General features: G+C 35.2%; 1 protein-coding gene across 3 annotated transcripts in view; it reads right to left on the bottom strand.

The window, feature by feature from the left end:
- Window positions 1–24,122, bottom strand: part of NKAIN2 (sodium/potassium transporting ATPase interacting 2) — a 1,031,975-nt gene that overhangs the window by 536,581 nt on the left and 471,272 nt on the right. For all 3 annotated transcript variants that reach the window (XR_008526413.2, XR_008526414.2, XM_024249088.3), the window contains one exon: window positions 11,109–11,246. Coding sequence is in view for 1 of the 3 variants with exons in the window: in XM_024249088.3 (XP_024104856.1) it covers window positions 11,109–11,246 (138 nt within the window). In the remaining 2 variants the exon portion in view is untranslated. The remainder of the gene's footprint in view (window positions 1–11,108; window positions 11,247–24,122) is intronic.

Genomic DNA, 24,122 nt, shown 5'->3' with positions numbered 1-24,122 from the left:
AAAAACAAAACAAAACAAAACAAACAAAAAAAACCACCCTTCATCTACACACAGACAGGCTAATGAAGCTTAATACCAGGATCATGATTCTTTTTAGAGAAAATACTGGGTTTTCTCTTGCCAATCAACAAAGGACAATCAATGTCCCACAAATTCTACCAACAAAAATTTGCTGCAATTGATCTTAAACCAGATAATTGTTTTGGGTGCACATACTCAAGTTCCGTCTTTAGTCATAAAAAATCAGAATGCCATGACTCTGCCTACTGTACTTTATAAAATAAATTGGTTGCAAAATGCACATCTAAGTAATTATATCAGATATTTCTGTGTATAGAGTAACTAAATATAGGCTAGTGAAATATTGGAGGCTTTCCCCCCAAACACTGTCATTTCAGAAAAATTGAATGGTATTATTACATTTTTGCTACTAATTACTTAACATACCAGGTATCTAATAAAGACACTCAGCAACGACAGTTTTAGCTTATGATGATAAAGTCATGTCATCTATATGTATGAAAATATTTGCTGTTTTTATTTAAAAGTAATATCAAGTTATTAGGAAACAGTCCATAAAGGATTGAGGACACAGCCCTATTTGGTCACACGTATGTGACTAATAAAAAACTGACAAGTCTAAAACAACTTTTGAACATTTTCCTCAATAGTTCCCCTTGTTTTATTCCTTGTCTTGGTGCATGGCTTCAACATTACCCTGTCTCTTCTCAAAAAAGATCCATAAACATATACCTTTATATCTCTCCTTCCCTCTAGGATGCTAGCAGCTCAGAACCATTCCCTATATAAAACTCTCCAATTTTCTGATAATGCCCCACATAAATAATTTACCATGGTCAAGTAGATTTTTTCCAATCTGGTTCCTGCCTACATATTTAGTCTTATTTTTCAACAAGCCCCTGTGTAGCAACCATGCTACTCTAATATAAATTAATAAAAATACAACTATATTTTTAACACTTCAGTGCTTTTTGCCTTTGTTGTTACCTTTGTCTGCTTCTGCCTGGAATTTCCCCTCTTTCTGTCTTTCCAGTGATATATTTAATACTACTGATACTCTAAATCACAGCTTATAGGTCATATTCTCCATAAAGCACCTCTTGAATCATCCTGCCCTCCCTCCAGGATCCCCCAATCCCAGTTGATTGCCTAACCTGTTCTGAGTATCTGAGTAATTTGATTTATTCTCTACATACTACTTCTAGCATAGTCCATATGAAAAGTATTGCATTCACTTGATTAAATATTTGTTTCCTCCTCTGTTAAAATGTAAACATCTGGAGACTTTCTTATGATGGTATACGCATTGCATTGTGCTTACCATCTAATAGGCAAACAGTTAATGGCTTTTTAAAGCCATTAGATTTCCATACCATGTATAACAATGTCAGCCTGAGCGGTGGCTCATGCCTGTAATCCCAGGACTTTGGGAGGCTGAGGGGTGCAGATCACAAGGTCAGGAGTTTGAGACCAGCCTGGCCAATATGGTGAAACTCCGTCTCTACTAAAAATACAAAAATTAGCTGGGTGTGGTGGTGGGCACCTGTAGTCCCAGCTACTTGGGAGGCTGAGGCAGGAAAATCACTTGAACCTGGGAGGTGGAGGTTGCAGTGAGCTGAGATCGTGCCACTATGCTCCACCCTGGGAGACAGAGTGAGAGACTGTCTCAAAAAAAAAAAAAAAAAAAAAGTCATCTGCTCAGCTCTCATTGATAAAAAGGAAATTACACCAAAGTAAAACATACTTAATGCAATCTAATAGTTATTGTTACACTTTTGGTTCAAAAAGGCAAACTGAGCATACAACAAATGTAGTCCTACAACTATTAGTAATAAAAAATTAGCAACAAAGAGATTTCAACCAATTGTCTGAGGAGGAAGACAAAGAGATGGATATTGATTAATGAGCAGAATGAAGCAACTGCCAGTCTATAATATGTATGGAAGAGAAAGAGACAAAAAAATGCTGGACTGCTAGGGAGAATTTTGCATACTCTGGAGACTTGGGCAAGAAACATATGACCAAAGGTCAGTGTGTAAAGTGGGCTGGAAAACAGCAATAACCCTCTACCACTTTTAGAATCAGCCAGGAGTTTATTTCTCTGGGGAAAACAAGGAGATTTTTCATAAATAAATTAAAAACTATAATATAAAATAACTGTTAAATGAAATTACCTGGGGATAGCATAGCAAAGGCAAATGTTGAAAAGCATAAAGAATCATCAAAATGGTGCATGCAAATTCCAGAATTGAAGGTGTAGGGAGGTTCAAACTTTCCCTCTGAAGGTTTGACAACTGAGTCTGCTGAAATAAACTGACAATAGATAAACAGGAGAAAAGGCATACTCATTATTTAAGCTCATGAGACTCACAGAAAATATAAAACTCAAAGGAGGAGCCAGATGGTTGAGTTTTTACACCATAAAGGAATAGGGGCTTGAGGGCTTCCAGGGGAGGTGGAGACAAGTTAAGGGAGAGAAAAAAGGAAGAACCACAGGATGAACAAAGGTTGTCTTATTATGCAGATAAAGCTTCTCAGAGCAGCCTCCAGAAGAATAAGTGATAGGCTGTCTGGGTATGCAGATGACATTTAATCTGTTCTCCAGTGATTAATCTTCCCTGGCTGCTTGATGAGATTCCTAGGGAGGGGTTTCAAGACAATTGCATTTCTTTTGGAAGAACTTACCTCAGTTAGACAAGTGAACTTCAGAGAAAGGGCCTCCTGGTGCTTTGGGAAAGAGAGGATCTAGAGACAGAGGATGAAGGAAGGTCAGAGAGACCTTGAGGTTACTCTTTTAATTCAAAATTGCCATACATTGGATATGATTTTCTGAGCCACAACAAAGTCTTCTATAGGTGTTTAAATAATAATAAAAAAAGACTACACAAGTTTTAAATAAGTTCACATTTAGACATGCCATTTTGAAATGCCAAGACAACAAGAATAAAATGAATATCTCGAGCACTTCTTTTAAAGTTATTTACAGATTGATATCAGACTGGCCATCAGTAACACTGCTTCTTAGATTGTGAACAATTTCTTCAGTGTTCTAAGAAAAAAATGATATTCAACCCTGACTTCTGCACCTGGCCAAACTAGTACTCAAGTGTAAAGGTAGAATAAAGTCATTCTCTGTCATGAGACAGATAAAACTCAGAAAGTTTATCTCACAAACATGCTTTTCAGGAAGTTGTTGAAGAATATCAAAGAGATAATAGATGGAATTTAAGAAAGCATGAATCAAATCAGAAGAAGGGAGAAACATATATAATAGGGCTTGAGAACAAACGGTTTACGAAGGAGTAAAATGACAGAGTACTAAGAGAAATCTCCAGGGAAGAAGAACATTGCATTAAAAACAAAAAGCTACAGATAGTGATGGTCAAATATAAAGGGACTGGATTAAATTCAAATAGTAAAGCAGTGGATTTCAAAAATTAAAACAGAATGAATATCAAGCAATAGAATGCACATGAATTGGAAATGTATTTAAGATACACTTAAGCAAGGCCTGTTTTGTTTCTTACAAAAAAAAAAGGCAATCAGAAACTTCAGAGGGGAAAGAAAACCTGTAAAAACAATGTATAATTCAAAAATAAATTAGACCAAATGATTTGGGGCAGGTCGTTATTAGATACTGTCTAAAGCTGAAAAATCAACAATTAGCAACACAGACATGCGCACACACACACACACACACACAAACACACACGCACACACACACACATTTCTGAGGTAACCCCAGAAGAACTATAAAGAGATGAGTAACAGCTGGAGAAGAGTATGGAAACGAAGTTTTATTTTATTATAAGCCCAATTTTACTTTTTGATTAAAAAAACCTACATAAATTAATCTGATTTTTTTATTTTAGAAAAATAAACTAATATTTATACATATCACAATATATCTTTTCTTCAAAATTCATTTTCAAAAATTATTAGATGATTTAAAAAAATGAATCTAAACTGTCAAATGTAATTATTTGTATGTACCACATCCTATAAATCTTTAGTCATAGTCTAACACCAAAATGAGAGCACAAAATATCTTCTTGTAGAATAAATGGTCCACATTTCCCCAAGGGAACACATTCTTTTGAGAATAAATTGCATTTGCAATGTTGCATTATTACATTTATTTTAGGACTACAGGCTAAATCCATTAAACTTGTAATGATGTTTTTTTTTTTTTTTCTCCCTCCCTTCAAGGCTTATGGGAAAGGACTTATTTTCATAACTACTCTAAAGTCATTAGAAGTATTGTTAATTTACTACTAACTCAAGCCTCTTCATCTCTAATCTACATTGATTTTCTGTCCTCAACACAGAAAGCATGCATTTGTTAATGCTTTAGCTGCAATAAGTTTTCTTTCAGATGTTTTTTTCTCCTAGAAAAATTGAATAAAGGTGGCAAAACAACTACTTGAACATAGATTAATGACTTCTTAGAAATGAATTGTAGGAGTGCAAAAATTTTCAGGGAGGTAACATTTCTTAGTCTTAGAAAAGCATATGACCTGGAAAATAGACACAGTGCTCCTGATTTATTGCTGTTGGTGATAGTCTCTATGGAGACCTGAGCTCCATGGACAATTAAAAATCAAATCATGGCAATCGTCAGCAAATAGTAAATTCTAGAAATTTAGAGCATTTTTCCCCCATGCAAATTGAGTATGCAATTCTTTACTTATACAGAACCACTAAGGTGTCTATAGATTTCTCAAGTTGCCGTGTCATAATCTTTTTACAAAATGAATCCTGTCTTTGTCTCTGGTGCTCCAGTCACCCTGTGGCCCCATGCTTTGGCCAGGATGCCATGGGGATCCTTTTCTTTACCATGTTGGCTCTAGAAAAAGCAAAGTTAAGGAAGTCAAAGCAGGTGACACTTTGTCTGAAGCTGACCTTGCCTCACTGGGGAGAAGGAGGATGTACATCAATCTAGAAATCAACAGCCACCAACTACCATATGTATCACATTAAAAAAAATGTAGTAAAACAAAAAGTGGCCTAAATTGGTGAACAGAAGTTCAGTGTTCAGCATTAATCAGAAAATACCATTCAAAACTTTAAAATGTGGACTAAAAGAAATATTTACTTTTTTATTATTTTGGAAGAGTAAGCAGGGTTATTATTACAGTCTTAGAGTTTACAATTCTTAGAACACAAGAAATGAAGATTCATGTGTATTGGCTTCTCTTTCTAACCATCATTTGATGACTTGCTTCATCAAATCAGCTTTAAACACATGAATTTAATCTCTTGCTTTTTCAGTAACAAAACAGGAAACCAATCCCAATATTTCTCCTTCATTTGATTTTAGAATTAGTTATTGTAGTCTAACTTGGTGTCATAGAAAGATTCTTCATTAGACATAATGATATGTATGTATGTATGTCTATATTGGTGTTTCCTAGGTCTTTTGTATTTCCAATATGTTTTGAGTATTTTATTCAATTACATAGAAATAAATTCTCCCATCAATTATTTGAAACTCTTTACAAATAGCAAATGTAGAAATAGATCATTTGTCGTTAACATATAATTATAATGGATATTAGATATAACTTATATTGTATAGATGAATGTGTACATATGCATATATGTAAAATCACCATCAAAAAGCTGGGTGCCATAGAAAAAGAACAACATGCCATTCTAATTCACTGTTACTAGAGATTAAAGATAGTTTGTGTTATTGTTTTCCCGCATGAATAAAATATCCATCACTAAGAGTTTTCTGTTCTAAACTCTTGAAACATGAGATTATTTCTCCATTAACTAAGGAGTTAAAAACATAATCCTTGATATGGGAGAGGCAGACCACAACTTAAAATCTAAATCCTCTGGAAATCGCAAATGCTGTAATGAATTTTAAATTTGCCCACAACTTAACAGCACCTTCGTTCATTTATCAGATAGATTTGGGTCTCTGAAGTGTGCCCCTAAGAGGCAGTTCACTGTGGTGGTTACAAGGAGAGACTGGTTGTCAGGAGAACCTGTGTCAACCTCCTAACTCTACTATTTCCTTTCCATATGAGTTTGAACAAAAGTTTTGTCAAGTTAATGTGAGGGTTATAGAATTTATGAAGAAAGGTAGATATACAGGAGAATCAGTGATGGAATTGGTAAGAAACAAGAAATGATTCTTACAAATATTACTGTCATTTTAGTATACTATCTTCTATAAAATTTCAGTAATAGATTTTCAGCTATTTTGAAACTTTTTTTTTCTAGTTTGGAGACTGAGTTTGGAAGAAAGGAAAGAAGTAAGGAAGAAAGGGAAGGAGGGGGGAGAAATAATTTATTTTTGGCATGTTACACAGCAACATTTGTTTTTGGTAATATCACTGAGAAAGTTGCTATACCTTTAATGGATAGGAACCTACATATTCCTCAGATTATTTTAGATAACCTAAAGCAGCTCCTTAGTGTCAGTGCAGCTCCTTAACATTATTTTATCATTAACTTAATAAACACTGGATATCTCAGATCACATTCTACTTCCCCAAATGATGATGCATTATATAATTCCATTTATGATATAAAATAATGCTTTCCTGGGAGCCATTGTATATATTTATTTATGAATTATTTTCTGGGATTTGATGTGGTAGAGAATTATACAAGATTGATTCTTTCTATGAATTCTGGCTTTAGGTTTCCTTTGCTTGGACCTGAAAATATCTATTTCATTTTCCTTCAGCATACTATATTCTGCAAAGTGCCAGAGGCTCTCTATGGCACTAATGAGTTCTTGTTCCAATTATCTGTTTTAAATTTTTAATCTTTTTTTCTTTGCTACTGTGAAAAAGAAGATGAATGAAGAAAACAAAAATCATTACCAATACTCTCATTTATTTGTTGCTACAAGCTCAATGGTTTGAGAGAATGTCCACATAATTTTTTGTGGGGGAGGCAAGATCAATTAAATAAAATGTCCCATCAATAATTTGAAGCTCTTCAAATACAGCAAATGTCCTCAGTCTCAATATCAGAAAACCTGCCTTTTTGTTTTGGTAAAATTAGACATAAGGATAATGAAGACTTATCTTTTTCAAAATGGTATTTGAATTTCATAATCTTAAAAGCAGCAGAAAATATCACAAATGGAAAGAGAGTTAACTGTAATAAGATAGACATAAGTATCAAAAGGAAGCTTTATGATGTTTTAAAGGTAAATGTCTTTATTAAATTATCTACATAAATTAAGATAAACACTAAGACTGGAGGGTAAAAAATTAGCAAAGAAGACCAAAAGACAAATCCCTGGCCAGGTGCAATGGCTCACACCTGTAATGTCAGCACTTTGGGAGGCCAAGGTGGGCAAATCATGAGGTCAGGAGTTTGAGACCAGCCTGGATAACATGGTGAAACCCCGTCTCTACTAAAAAAATACAAAAATGAGCCAGGCATGGTGGCACGCACCTGTAGTCCCAGCTACTTGGGAGGCTGAGGCAGGAGAATCGCTTGAACCTGGGAGGTGGAGTTTGCAGTGAGCGGAGACCATGCCATTGCACTCCAGCCTGGGCAGCAAGAACGAAACTCATCTCACACACACACACACAAAGACAATTCCCCAAACAGAAAATAAAAATGGGTAATGAACATATGAAAAATTCTAACTCACTAAGATTAGAAATACAATTAAAAATGAAAACAACATTTTTTCTTCTATCAAATTCACAACTATGAGAACAGATAATACACAGGGCTAGCAAAAGTGCAGTGGAATCAACTCTGCTGTACACTGGTAAGAGGATAATTCAGTAAAATAATTTTGGATAGGTTATTGTGAATTATATAGTAAAAGCCTTAAAATTGTTCATATTGTTTGATTATACCTAGGTATTTCTCCTAAGGAATGATTCACAAAAAAAGATGAGAGTATTTTTGTTGGAAATGATTATAGGGAATTATTTAATCTAATAGAAAAATATGAAAATAGCATAATGTATAACATTAAAGGCTTAAAGAAACAATGAAATAGTCGTATTAATTTTTAAATTGTTTCATATAATGTTCAATTTAAAATTAAGACATATTTGGATATATAGCATACACAGACATGTTTCATTTGTATATACACAAAGGAAATATGCAAAATGTTAATCTTCAGTCATGAAATAAAGAAATGCTTTCTTATTTTATATCAAATTATTTTATATTTTATGTCAAGCTATTTTATAATGTAAAAATATTACAGAGAAAATATGGCAAATATAAAAATTATAAAGATCTACATTTTTAGAGGATGAAGACCTTTACAATGATCCTTTTCCATTTAATCAGTAGTAAATATATTTTCCTTTAATAACATTTTCTTTTCTTTAGCTTGCACTATTGCAAGAATACAGTATATAACACATATAACATATTAAATATGTGTTAGTCAACTGTTTATCAGTAAGGTTTTCAACCAATAGTAGGCTATTGGAGTTAAGTTTTTGAGGAGTAGAAAGTTATAAGCAGATTTTTGGCTGTGTAGGGGGTTTGGTGCCCTTAATCCTCACATTGTTCAAGGGTCAACTGTAGTTTGTTGCACAGAAGTTACACAGACATAGATACCTAGAACAGATATAGGTACCAGAAAGTCAGTGATACTTAAACCTAAAACACACAGTACTGGTTTTGAGATAAGGAGGCAAGTGACGCCAGGAGGGCAGCAAGGAGATTCTGAGTGGAGAGAGGAAATTGTTTTTGAGGACTGGAGAAAAGAAGACTCAAGGAATTTACTGCCAGAACAATTATCTTAGCTATTGTCTTCAATAACTGGAAAGATAGAAAATACGCCTATGAGTTTATGGGTCTGGTTAAGGGGATTTCCAAGAAAAAAAAGATGACAGTGCTATTTGTTATCATTTAGCCACAGACAGCATGATATTGTAAGAGAGAAATGAGCTAAAGAAAGATTTTCAAGCAGAATTTAGAGGATACATTTCCAACCCAGGACTTGCTGAGTTGGAAAAAAATGTTTATCATTTACATCATCTCCAGCCGGCAAAAGATTTCCAAAGACATTGTCTCAAGGAAAAATCCAAATTCACAGTGATGTTACTGGTCAAGATGAAATCAAGGCTCTGAAATTCATTGTTAAGACCTTAAAAAGAGTTCAGGTTGTGTCTAATAGTCTCAGTAAACAAAACTTCTAACAATGTTAAAGGTGTTTTCTCTTGGCATCATAACTCTTACCATGCCAGAGAAAGTAGCCAGTAGTGAAAGATCTGTGGTATGTCTTTATTCAAAGGGATGAGATAATAATTTGATACATAGAAAGCCCACATTTTTTTTTTTTTTTTTTGCGTTGTAGCATCTTAGGATAAAAGGGACAGTAATAGTTCATCCAACATCTAGAACACCTTGCTCTATTTTAAATTTCCTTTCAGCCTATTGCTATGCTACACAGGTTAGTATTATTTTTAAATAATAATAATTAAAAACAAAAATATTATAGCTAATATGTTTTGGGGGCTTTTTAAATATCAAGCATGGTGCTAAGGACATTTCATAAAAATCCACCTTACTCCTCAAAATTAACCTCTGAGTTTTTAAATAGTTCAAATATTTTGGGTCACATCTAGATTTTATCCCAAGAACTTTATCAGAAATAAAGATGAAATATTTATATAATGATATTCAAAGCAACCATTATTTGTAAGAATAAAACCATGAAGGAACCTCAAAGTCTAATAAAACAAGAAAGGTAAGTTAAATTTTTTTCATATAATGGCTAATATATATCAATTAATTAAATCATTATGAGTTAATGTAATGACTACTTTCATTTTAAAGATAAGAAAATTAAAGATTGGTGAGGTGAAGTTATCTAAAGTCACACAGAATCTGGCAGATCCAAGATTTCAATCTTGATATTATGACTTCAGACGACTCACTCTCAACCACTGTACAATCCGCCCTACACTGTATCAAATTACGATTCTTAAAAGAAAATGGACAATACTATCATATCTTGTGCATTAAAAAACTTCACCCTGCAACAGAACTCCTCCCACTTTTACAAAATTTAGATGGCTACCTAGCCTCTGCAGTAACATGCACTAGGGGCTGGGCATGCACCTGGAGGCGAGGACTATGGGCTTCTCATTCTTCCTTAGCCCAACAGTGACTCCTTTGGTTCCAGCCACCACGACATTGCCTGGCTCTGTACCAATGAGCTTTACCTGGGTTCTAGATGACAGAGAGAACAGGTCATGGCGGGGACATCTTTAATGAGGATGCTTTCATAAAACATGAGAAGGGCTGCCGGTTTGTGTTGAACAAGGCAGAGCTTTCACTGCACTTATCTTATATACATGCTTTTACCACAAACCTGCTTTACAATTTTAAATAAATGCTGATAGACATTTCTTTTGTCAAAAATAGAAGAAATAGAAAAAACGACGAAACTAAAAAGAAAAAAATGTACATTAATGAAGAGCAGTAGCTGAGATCTGAGGCACATACAAAAGTTTAAAAAAAAGCAACCCTGAGTTATGGTTCCCATAGTAACTGAAATACAGTTGGATTTCACTTTTATGCTAAGTAAGTTTAACTTGAGTGGGAATGCAAAATACTTCCTCCAAGCCAAAAAGAGAATTATGGAGAACACAGAGGCAACTGTCCAGATTATTCTGGCTTTCTCCTATGCCAAATATTAGCCCTAATGTGTGTTAATATTTTCACATGAAGAGTATATGTTCATTTCTATTGATTTTAAACTCTTTATTCAATGTATAAAATATGATTATTTAAAATGAGAAAAAATTCCCATTAAAATCTGTTAAACCAGAAAGCATGACTTTATAATGCAGAAACATAGAGACACAGTTTGGCTTGTAATTATGAGAATATTTGCTGAAAGTACAAATTATGAGAATTCAATCTGATTATACTCACTATCAAGTGCTTTAAACCTGACATTTTCAATTACTGTTGATGGAATCTGAAACTATGAAAATAAACACATGGTACTTAAAAGAGACTATCCACATCTTTAAGATAGATTATACACATAAGTTTTCAAGGCATTTGGAGTTTGCACATCATTCTCTAGTTCAATAAGATTTTTAAAGGGCAGAAAATGTACTTACTCCTGTTATGTAACGAGGTCTATACTGAATAGTTCCAAACAAACCAAGAATGACGATAATAATATGTACAAAATTTGCCAGGATAGGTGCCCACTGATATCCAAGGAAGTCAAATATTTGCCTCTCCAGCACACAAACCTAGAATAGCAAAACAAGATGGACAGATCAGCATGTGAGAAACAGCACAGTGGTGAGAGGAAAAAAGGATAAAATTATTAATAACATAATTAGCAATTATAACTGTGTTACCATATCTGGCATTTGTCTTTAACTAACAGTGAGAATGACATTTTCAGTTTTTTTCAAAGGACCACTATGGAAGCTGTGATCTATAGACACCTACAAGCCTTCCAGGGATGATTTTGTGGAGGAATCAAGCAGTATTCACAAGATGTCATCTTTGCAGTCATAGGATAAATTACATTGTCATGTGTACTGTCAAACATTTGAAGTCATCAACCAGCAAGTCAGGGAAGTCCACATAAAGAGTTTGTTGCTAGATCTGTTCAAACGTCATTATATAAGTTGAGAATAGAACAAAGGAAGTTTGATGTGGAGGAAAAAGAAATCTTTAGCAAGAGTTGTAGCAAGAACCCTTTAGTAAGACAAAGATTTCTGGATGTGGATCTGCCACTAAGTAGCTGCAGTGGCCTACGTAAGTCATTTCCCTTCTCTGGGTGTCTGGTCCTCGTCTGTGAAATGAAGGACTTTGACGAGGTGTGTAGGGTCCTTCTAGTCCTAATAGTGTTGTATTATAGATCAAATATGATGTTTTGTCATACCTGGCTACCAGGTAAAAAAGGACCCTAAAAGAAAATTAGAACAATGGAAAACAAAAACAAAAATCAAGCATCACGGTTATAAAAGCAAGACACTTAAGTCGATTTAAATTATACTACTTTCATCTGTGCTCACAACTATAATTAAGACATATAAAAATCTAAGCAGTGAGAGGAGAAAAACAAAACCAACCAACTAACCAAAAATAACAACAAACTGAGATTAGTGGGTAGTCCGAAAGCACCATTTTACATCCCAAAGTGAGATCTAGGAAGCTAGCAAGATCTCATCAGATCCAACAAAGTAAAGCAGAATGTTGGCTTTATTCTTCCTGCCTGCCCTCAGGGGGGATGATAATAAACTCTCTTTTCAGAGAAAAACATTGTAAAAGGACTTGATGCTCCATACCAAGATTCAATATTTTATTCAGCCAGGTTTTCAAGGAAAATGATGATTTTAAGATCCCTAAGTTCCTAACATCACTATGCTTTAATGATATTTCTTGTCAGAAGGAAATACTGACTCTCAAAACAGGCAATGTGCTTTTAAATTAAATATCTGTAGCTCAGTCTGAAGACGTCTTGAATGATCATTATTCCCACTGCAGTTCTTTAGCTGAGTAGCACGTTTTCCCATCAGGCATTGAAAGAGAAAATAAATTCATGACACCTCTATTTTCTAAGGCACACTGGGCACCATGTAATGGTTGTAGCAGTCACAGTCCAACTTAGTCAAATCTTAATTCTCATTGCATCTTCGCCATAATTAAAAAAACAAAAGAATCTTGATTTGTTATACCCTATGCTAAAGCCATGATACTCATCAGAGTCTCAATAGTGGAATGCAATATTCTTACTCCTTAATAAACACAGACTGTCGTAGGACTGGAATATAACTTAAGCTTTATAAATGTGAATTGTCTTCTGATGAACCATTCCTTCAACTTTCTCATATAGTTAATGTTTTATAGAAATGAGACCCATTTGTGACATTAGGCAGTATTACATATGCGAAGTTAGAATCTGTGAATGGTATCAAAAACTAAGTAGTTGTTCTGAGAACATGATTGCTAATTTTCTGTATAAAAGTTCATTTCAACGTAGAACCCTCTCCGCCTTATCTTATGAATAAATAGTGAATAGGAATGTAAACCAACAGCAAGAAACATCTAAACTCTATAAATTTGGAGCATCATAACTGTGGGGACACAGCAGGGCAAACGTATAGAGGATGAAACACATCAGTCTAACAGTGGGAAATATCTCAATAAATGCACCAATTATGAAAGAAAATAGCAGTCCTATTAATTATAAAAATATAGAGATGATAATATACTAAGTCGGCAAAACTGAAGTGAAATTATGTCAACATTTATCGGGTTCTTGTTATGGCACAACCAATTGTTTCTTACTTACAAGTTTGTGCAGACTGAACAAGCTAATCTGTAATTCTTTGCATATAATATTTCTGCCTTTTTCCCCTTTTTGATGAGCCCTATTAGGGATCATAAGTAGCATTATCATAGGTTCTATAATTTAAGATAGGCCTGAAAAATGCAAGATTTTCTGACAAGTTCAGTAAGTGTAAGGGTTGTAATATGTGTAGGAGTAGCTGCAGTCTTTCCTATGAATTCCTTCCCACAGGAAGACTATTAACTATGAGGGGCCTGCATAGTGGGCCTGGGAGTGCAGGGATGGAGAGAGCACATATTTGTTAGAACACCTACTATATGCTGGGGCTTTATGCTTTTCTCCAGGCATGTATTATCACATTGATTCTACACAAAACCAAGGGAGGTAAACAGGATTGTCCCATTTTGCAGATTAAGGAATCCAAGCTGTGGTGTGCTAAGTGATTATCTTGAAGTTACAGAAGAGGTAAGTAGTAGAACAGGAATTTGGGCTTCTGTGCATGGACCCTTTGCTATGCCCTTACCTTTTCTATTTACTCCACACTTAGTCCAAAAACAAATAGATTTTGTTTTTGTTGGTTATATAGTAGAGACCATGCTGGTTATGTAATATATGCTACTTCATAGAATCTCTCTGATCATACTTGTCAGTTCAAGACATTATATCATCATTGGTTAAGGCAAAGCTCCTTTTTTGTTTAGTTTAGGTTAGTTTTTCCCTCTTTTAACCCATCTCAGTGTTAATCTGATTTTGCCCATGGGGACCTCTTTAATGTATTTACTTTTGGTCCTTGTAATCATCTGACATATAAATGTATGTATTTGGCATAGCAAAATACATGCTGCTGTTTATGTGTTATTTTCACATAAAAAGTCTTATGGTGTACATCTCTTTCATGCTTGTCTATTTTCCTGTATATAACTTTTGGTTCCTTGTGTTTGGCTTGCACAGATCACATTATTAACGCATAATTTGGTTGCTTTCAATTCTTTGCTACCACAAAGAATTCTCTTCCCTTCCATTACTATCTTTATGAAGTTTTTATTTGTAACATCAATTGTGACTAATCTTTATCAGTTATTATTTCTGCATCTATTGAGATAATCACATTTTTTTTCTTTTACACAATGAATGTGATGGATTAGATTGAGCATTCAATCAATATCCTTTTGTCATTATCCTTTTATATCTGGTAAAATCCCTACTTGGGATGACATATAATTTTTAGCACATTTTTAGTTTGGATTAAATTTTACTTATAAAATTTAAACAAAATAAAATTTTATTTGGGATTTTTATATCTATAAACTGACCTACAGTTCAATTTCTTTTTCTCTCTTTTTCTGACAGTGTTATAAAGGTTACACTGGCATCAAACCATAAGTAAGACACAAATTTTATTTACAACTCTTTTTTTTGTTTGTTTTTTTGAGATGGAGTCCTGCTCTGTTGCCCAGGCTGGATGGAGTACAGTGGTGTGATCTCAGCTCACTGCAAGCTCCACCTCCCAGGTTCACGCCATTCTCCTGCCTCAGCCTCCCGAGTAGCTGGGACTACAGGTGCCTGCCACCACGCCCGGCTAATTTTTTGTCTTTTTAGTAGAGACGGGGTTTCACCGTGTTAGCCAGGATGGTCTCGATTTCCTGACCTCATGATCCGCCCACCTCGGCCTCCCAAAGTGCTGAGATTACAGGCGTGAGCCACTGCACCTGGCCAAAACTCTTAATAAACATAGAGAAAACCATCCAGTCACATTAACTTTCCCCAAAGACAATTTGTGTGAATTTGGGGAGCTACTGCTAACTGCATAGCTGTTCAGTAAAATATTGTATGTAGATGCAGCATATAGACATATATCTGTCATGTATGTGTAAAAATTTTTCAAATTATTTTTATTTACATAAATGGATTGCAATGTAGTTGTGTGTTTTCACCTTGTGTTTCTCACTTAGTGATGTGTCATGAGGTTTTTATATATTAGCACATTCTGCATTAATAGAGCTACCTCATTATATCCTTATTAAGGCATTGCATTTTAATAAATCTTTAATTCATTTCCAGTTTTTGGCTATAACATCCATAAGTGCATTATAGAATCTTCTGTATGCATGTCAATATAGCCATAGGACAAAATCCCCAAAATAGAAATGTTGGGTCAATTCTGGTTGCTAAATTCCAAATATTATATAACAGGTTTTATTAATTCTTCTTTGTGCTATATATATATTTCCTGTTTTCCAGCTCATATAATAGCATATATATATATATGTATATATGAGCTATGTATATGTGTGTTTGTATGTGTATGTACGTGTGTGTATATATATATATATATATGTATATAAGCTATTATATGAGCTGGAAAACATGACGATTACCCTTTTCGTTGCACTATAGTAAATGTTAATTTTAATAGTAATTGTTAATATAGTAGAGTATGCTTAAGCTGAAAAAGTTTTCAAAACCTTTGTGATAAGTGCTATTAAGGACAAATTATCTTACTTTCCATGACAATAAATGTTCATCAGAAGCATCTGTAAAATGTCTTCAAGATAAATAAATTTATTGACTTTTTACTCCATACTCCTCAATTTATACATGAGAAAACTGGGCCCAATTAAGTTCATACTTTGTTAAACTAAGCTTTACCTCTTCATAGGAGAGGATTTCGTCTGAAACAGGTTTGCTTCAAATGTTTGCAAGGCAAAAGGGAAGCCTTTGTACTGGTTAGGCATCTATTGCTATTCAACTTTAATAACAAGAAAATTACATGTACTTGAACATATTTTTTAAAAGGCCAAAATGACATTTTTCCAGGTAGTTTTCCTCAACTAGTAAGACCTGTAATTGGTCTCCTTGAGAAATTGCATTTTGTTCATAACTAATATTTCTTAATCAAATTTTCTTCCAAATATTACTGTATTATTTTTATGTCCTTAAAACTTAACCTGATATTGAAACAAATAATATAAAATAAAACTTATATGTAGATTTTGAGAGAAAAAATGGGCTTTTGAAACTATGATGATGAAACAGAGTTTTTTTTTTAAGGTGTGTTATTAAAGGCTGTAAACAACCAAATTATGTTTCTATTGCTAAATTATAAATGGAAATTAAACTTATCTATGGATATCCCTGTTCTCCTCTCTGTACCTCTTCCCCCTTAAGTGTCTCCAGGTCCCTTCAAGAATCTGAGCTTTCAGATTGTCTCAACAAGTTTTTGAAGAAAGGGAGAAGATAGACTCAGATTTCAATGTTAGGCCAAGTAGAGTGCTACCCTCCAAAGTCTATTTACATTGACAAAGTGGACTTCAAGGAACTAACAAACTTGTCAAAAGTTAATACAATTCCAGGAATCAACAAAGAAATGATTTTCATTTCAGTTGTTTGCAGGGGAATATAACTTACCTAACAAGTAAAATTAGCCTGTTATAGCATCTTACACAGACACACACACACACACACAGATACACACACACACACACACACACGACACACAGACACATACTACTAGGGAAAATCCAAGATGGAAATTAAAAGGGGCCTAACAGTTTCTATGTTGAGTCCAAAGTCTTATTTCATCTGTAGGTACCATTAAAGTTTAGATAAACTTCCAGCCTAACCTACAGAATGGCCATGTGTTGGTCATACTTTTGTCAATAAAAGTTGCTGCTAACATTTGTTTGTTTGTTTTTACATTCCAGTTAAGTATGGCTAATTTCTAGTTTCCAGGAGCATCCACTCTTTGTTTCCTGCCCCACAGAGATCTTAAAACAACATTAAATGAGATGTAGAAAGTTTGAATACTGCATCCTTGATTCATATAAAATTTTGTTCCTTCAGCAGGAAAACCTTGCCCTGTGATTTTGCCTTGGATTCAGGTTTTCCCTGTGCCCAACTCCCCAGTACAGTATTTCTGTTTCCTTGTTGTCTGCTCACTTTGGTAAAGCTGCTAATTTTGCATTAACCTTGATGTCTAGGTTTATTCTGCCCTTTGCTGGATCTTGCCACACTAGAGCTCATCTCCATTCCCATTGCTTAATTCCTTTGTAGTCTTAAGTAAACTGTAGTCTTGAGCATGCTCTGGGCCTGTCTGCTCCAGAGTCAGAAAGGATGCCCATGTTGGTTTCTCTAATTTTAAGCCAATGACTAAGAAAGTTGTAAAGACTTTAGAGATATTCCAGGTCTTTATAATATTGTTGAGCTGCTGTGCTCTTTACAAGATTGCCTAAAATATCACAATATCACAAAGCAAAACTCTACAAATATTATTGATAGTGTTCTCCTTTTAAGATTCTCTGTGTTGTTCATAGTGGACAAGATCAATGAGAACATATGTGCTGGCTTTTAAACATTATATGCAAGAGATATACTAGATATAATTTTGTTTTATCTTACCAAGAGATCGGATTCACATATAAAATGAAGAGGATAAACTTGAAGTTGAGTCTGCAATGATTATACATGTAAAATAAGAGCAAAGATAAAGGACAAACCACAGAGCTTTACTTAAAGAGTTTTAGTTACATTTGAATAACTGAAGTATCTCAAATGCATGTGTATATATGTGTACATACTTGTTAGGATGGTGTGTGTGTGTGTGTGTGTGTGTGTGTGTGTGTGTTCACCAAGGGGAAGAAAATAAAATTGTTAGGTATTACTAAAAATAATAATTTATCCTAATTCAGTAGAACTAAGAATTGTCTGCCTTTTTCCATATAATTGTTTTTCTTAAAAAAAAAAAGAAAAACAAAAAACAAAACCAAAAAAATTAAGGAAATAAATCACCACCGCCACCACAACAAAACACCACCAAAAAGAGACTTGGCCCTAATTGCTCTGATTACACAAGAAGTCAGCATATCATGGTGGTTCAGACTTCAAGTTTTAGAATTAGAAAATCATGTTTGAATTCTAACCACTAGGTGACCACAGGCGGCCCACTAATCTCTATGAATCCAGTTTCTTCATCTACAATATGGGGATGTTGTAATACATAAGTCCTAAGATTTTCATGAAAATTAGAGTGACAATGTACATACAATAGTTATTAAGATGCCTGGATTGCATCTTAAAATGGATGCTATTATTAATTTATATTTCAATACAAATTTGAAATCATGTTTTAGTGCATTATCATTCTATATTTGTGTCCTTGCCAGACTATAATCAGTTAGAGATGTTCAAATGTTTCTTATTCTATTGGTTACAAATGCAAATAATACCATGACAAATATTCCTAAGTAACCTCAAGTATTTGGAGGGGGTCTTTCTTGATAAAAGTTTTCCTGCCTGATTTAACACCCCATATATTAAATCTGTTGTGGTACTATGGTAAAAGAATAGGCTTCAAACATTACAATTCCTCTGTTTCCACCTCCTCTCTTTCCACCTTTCACATATGATGAAAATCAACATTTATTTTAAAAACTGTCTCCACATAGTTAATCACAATAAAGCTTTCCAAGAAAATACTGGAGAAGATTTGGCATAAGTTCAAAGAAACCAAATAGAGACAAGAAGTGCATTTTCTCATAATTTGTATTACTGAAATATCATACAAGGCATTTCTTAATATACCTTTTTGAAACACAGAGTCACATTTTTCTGAAGTTAAATCAATAAGTTTATGTAAAAACCCCCATAGAAGTCAAATAGTTAATTTTAAGACTTTTCCACTATTTTGTATAATAATCCCATTTATATATAATTCTAAATATGCCATCTAATACTCTAGTTGTGATAACAGAATCATTTATTATTTCTCACAGCTGTTCATTCTGCATAGCAATTTATAACCATTTCATAGTTAATACTCACGCTATCAAAAGACAAGTTGATGACTAGCATATTATATGAGGTTTAAAAAACAGAAAATTCTTCTAAAAAGTAACAAAAAGTTAACTCTAGAGCACAAAAATATTGTTTGGTTTTTGTTTAATTGAGCTTAACAAGTCATGTGAATTCCTGACCCTTGTTCTGTGTGTCCACATGCCAGATTTTATAAATGTGTATGTGTGTGTGTGTGTATGCCTAATCGCAAAGTGTTACTTGATTTTCAGTAATAGGGTTTTTTTAGTGTTTAGATTTTTAGCTTAATTTTTTTTTATCATAACACAAATCTCTCACCTTTTTTTTGAATAGTGTGTCCACATTCTGTGATAATAATTATTAAAATATATTGAGTAGTTATTATATTCTGTACACTACAATAAATAATATGTTTTTAAGTTAATGCTTACTTTTAAATCATGCATTTACAAGGATTATCTACCATTATCTTTATTGCACAGATGAGGGAATCACATTGATGATGAGAAAAAATATATAACATGTCCAAGATCATAACTGCAGAGCTGTTATTTTAACTTCCATGGCCATGACTTCAACCACATATCATTAGCAACTGAACACAGGAGAACCTTATGGTATTGTTTTCACAATTTTTAGGGCTTCTGCTTTACTACCAAATACTATGCTAATTCAATAAGCCAGTAAATATTAGAGGTTCTTTGTTCTTGAGATGAAATAAAAGTTCAAAAAGACACACTAATAACTATTTTTATATATAACTCCATGGTTTGCAAATTCCTATAATCACTATGATGACCTTATAAAATAACCATGATTATTACTATTACTGTATTACTACAAATTATGCAATTCACAGTACAGACTAGTTCACAGTAAGAACAGAACATTTCTTATAAAAACATGAACTGAAAGTTTCTACTATCAATGCAGTTAATAGAATAATAATACTGCAGAGGCACAAAAATGACATTTATCTGGAGTTGTACTATAAAATAATTTTATACCTTTGTAGTCTGATTCTCATTTATTAAGTTTAAAGTCTCCCTATACTCATGTGAAATGAGCTGAAAAGATCACAGTGCAGGTCTTCCTGGTAGATGGATCACTGTTTCGATTTCTCCACAGAGCCTATAATTTTACTCAGTGGAAATCTAACTTCTGAGAAGAACCAGAACATATCAAAATTACAGCTGTTCTAGGTAGTTTTCATGACTCACTCAAAGTACATGACAGGTAACAGTTGGAAAATATAATGCGTCCATTTAACCTTGAATTTCCAATATCTTCACAAAAGAGTCTCAACTGATACAAGGTCAAGCTAATACACAGATTGGTTACATATTCATAACACAGAAACAATACCTAATGTTTGGAAGAGAAATGTCCATGGGCTTTTAAATCACACATTCTACAAGCAATTATAGAGTATCATAGGTATTGAGCAGTGTGATACACTGTTTTAGTTCTAGTGAGGTGTGGAAACCCAAATCAATGATGAGATGAATCAGACATATTCATGTCATCTGACAGAATTAGTTTTATACTATGATATATGCTAATATCTGAAATGGTATATTAGTCCATTTTCACACTGCTATAAAGATACTGCCTGAGACTGGGTAATTTATAAAGAATGGAGGTTTAATTAACTCACAATTCTGCATGTCTGGGAGGCCTCAGGAAATTTACAATCATGGTAGAAAGTGAAGGGAAAGCAAGGCATGTCTTACATGGCAGCAGGAGAGAGATAGCAGGAAAAGCTACCACTTATAAAACCATCAGGTCTTGTGAGAACTCACTAACTATCATGAGAACAGCACGGGAGAAACTGCCCCCAGGATCCAATCACCCCCACCAAGTCCTTCCCTCCACATATGGAGATTACAATTCGAGATAAGATTTGGGTGGGGACACAAAACCAAAACATATCATTCCACCTCTTCCAAATCCCATGTCCCTTTCACATTTCAAAACAGATCATGACTTCCCAACAGTGCCCCAAAGTCTTAACTCATTCCAGCATTAACCCAAAACTCCAAGTCTAAAGTCTCATCTGAGACAAGGCAATTTCCTTCCACCTATGAACCTGTAAAATCAAAAACAAGTTAGTTACTTCCAAGATACAGTGGGGGAACAGGCATTGGGTAAATGTTTCCATTCCAAATGCGAGAAATGTGCCAAAACAAAGTGGCCACAGGCCCTACGCAAGTTCAAAACCCAGCAGGGCTGCAATTTAATTTTAAAACTCTGAAATGATATTTTTTGACTCCATGCCTCACATCCAGGGTGAGGGGTGGGCTCCCAAGGCCTTGGGAAGCTCTACCCCTGTGCACTGCAGGGTACAGTTGCCACAGCTGCTTTCACAAGCTGGCATTGAGTGCCTGTGGCTTTTCCAGGTCCATGGTGCAAGCTGTTGATGGATCTACCATGTGGGGTCTGGAGAACAGTAGCCCTTTTCTCACGGTTCCACTAGGCAGTGGGTCAGTGGGGACTCTGTGTGGGGGCTCAAACTTCACATTTCCCTTCTGCACTGCCCTAACAGAAGTTCTCCATGATGGCTCCATCTCTGCAGCACACCTCTGTATGGATATCTGGGCATTTCCATACATTCTCTGAAATTGAGGCACAGTTTCTCGAAGCTCAACTCTTATATTCTGAGTACCCACAAGCTCAACACCACATGGAAGCCACCAAAGTTTGGGGTTTGAACACTCTGAAGCGAAGGCCTGAGCTGTACCTTGGTCCCTTTTAGCCATGGCTGGAGCTGGAACAGCTGGGATGCAGGACACCAAGTGCTGAGGCTGCACAGAGCAGCAGAGCCCTGGGACCAGCTCGTGAATACAGTTTTTCCTCCTAGGCCTCTGGGCCTGTGATGGGAGGGCTGCATGAAGACCTCTGACATGGCCTGGAGACATTTTCCCCATTGTCTTAGCGATTAACATTTGGCTCCTTGTTACTTATGCAAATTTGTGAATTTCTCCCCAGAAAATGGGTTTTCCTTTCTACTGCATTATCAGGCTGCAAATTTTTGAATTTTTATTTCTCTGCTTCCCTTTTAAATGTAAGTTCCAATTCCAAACCATCTCTTTGTGACTGCATACAACTGAATGCTTGAACAGCACCCAATTCACCTCTTGAATGCTTCGCTGTTAGAAATTTCTTCCGCCAGATACCCTAAATCATCTCTCTCAAGTTCAAAGTTCCATAGATCTCTAGGGCAGGGGAAAAATGCCGCCAATCTCTTTGCTGAAATATAGCGTGAGTGACTTTTACTCCAGTTCCCAATAAGTTCCTAATCTCCATCTGAGACCACCTCAGCCTGGACTTCATTGTCCATATCACTATCAGCATTTTGGTCAAAACCATTCAACAAGTCTTTAGGAAGTTTCAAATTTCTCCACATCTTCCTGTCTTCTTACAAGACCTCTAAACTGTTGCAACCTCTGTCTGTTATCCAATTCCACATTCTCAGGTTATCTTTATAGCAGCTTCCTATTCTGATGGTACCAATTCACTTTACTAGTCCATTTTCACACTGCTACAAAGATACCATCTGAGACTGGGTAATTTGTAAAGAAAGGAGGTTTAGGCCGGGCGTGGTGGCTCACGCCTGTAATCCCAGCACTTTGGGAGGCCGAGGCGGGTGGATCATGAGGTCAGGAGATCAAGACCAACCTGGCTAACATGGTGAAACCCTGTCTCTACTAAAAATACAAAAAATTAGCCGGGCGTGGTGGCAGGCGCCTGTAGTCCCAGCTGCTCGGGAGGCTGAGGCAGGAGAATGGCGTGAACCTGGGAGGTGGAGCTTGCAGTGAGCCGAGATCGCGCCACTGCACTCCAGCCTGGGTGACAAGCGAGGCTCCGTCTCAAGAAAAAAAAAAAAGAAAGGAGGTTTAATTGACTCACAGTTCCACATGGCCAGTGAGGCCCCAGGAAACTTATAATCATGGCAGAAGGGGAAGGAGAAGCAAAGTACCTTTTACTTGGAGGCAGGAGAGAGAGAGAAAGAAAAAAACTGCCACTTACAAATCCATCAGATCTGTGAAAATTCACTCACTATAATGAGAACAACATGGGGGAAACCACTCCCAGGATCCAGTCACCCCTGATGTCCCACCAGGTCCCTCCCTCAACACATGGGGATTAAAATTTGAGATGAGATTTGGGTGGGGACACAAAGCCAAATCGATTTTAGGGCAGAAATTTTCAAAACACCCAAGAAGGCCCAGGTGTAGCTGTGCAAATGATAGTCTTTCCATGGATCTATATGTTCCAATCTATTCCCATATCTCTTACTGTTTATTTAGCAAGTATACACAAACAAAAACAGCAATATGTGGCTAACATTACCAATATGTGGAAAAGCAGATGAGGGATGGGTTGCCTATATATTAACAGGAACTTTAGAAATTGGGTAGAATAAGTTGCTGGGTTTATCATGAGCAGCATCTATTTGTTCAGTACTGATTTTGTATTCATTGAGAGCTCAGTAAAAGCCAAATAAAAATAGCTTACAATGTTCTTATTTTCATGTATCATATGGTATTGCTTTCTCATAGCAAATTACTTTCTCTAGAAAAAACTCGATTGCTATTTTTTAACAGCACAATCATATTAAACGTATTAAAGCTGCCCTCTGGAGAATTTGAAATTTGTCAACTAGGTAAAAATACAGATTTTTTTTTCTGAAAAGCTGATAAAGTTTCTAAAAATATGCCTCATATATCATTATCAGAGAAACAATGTATAGACAGCTTTCTGTTTGGGTCTTGATAAATATTTGTGTGTTTCATTTACATTTTTATTTTATGAATCCAAAACAAGGTAAAATGGCCCTCCAATAGTCCTGCACTCCCCATTTTAGCTGCCCTCCACCCATTTGAGGCAGTGACTTAACAATGTTATTACCATCATCAGCTGTTTCCTGTCAAGCAAGTACTATATTTAATACGATTGCAGGTGGAAGCGTGTGAGCTGTTGTCATCAGGAGAAGGAGATGTCACAGTGA

The sequence above is a fragment of the Pongo abelii genome, chromosome 5, assembly GCF_028885655.2.
Source record: "Pongo abelii isolate AG06213 chromosome 5, NHGRI_mPonAbe1-v2.0_pri, whole genome shotgun sequence".
In the NCBI taxonomy this organism is placed as follows: domain Eukaryota; kingdom Metazoa; phylum Chordata; class Mammalia; order Primates; family Hominidae; genus Pongo; species Pongo abelii.
This window is presented reverse-complemented; position numbering and strand designations above follow the sequence as displayed.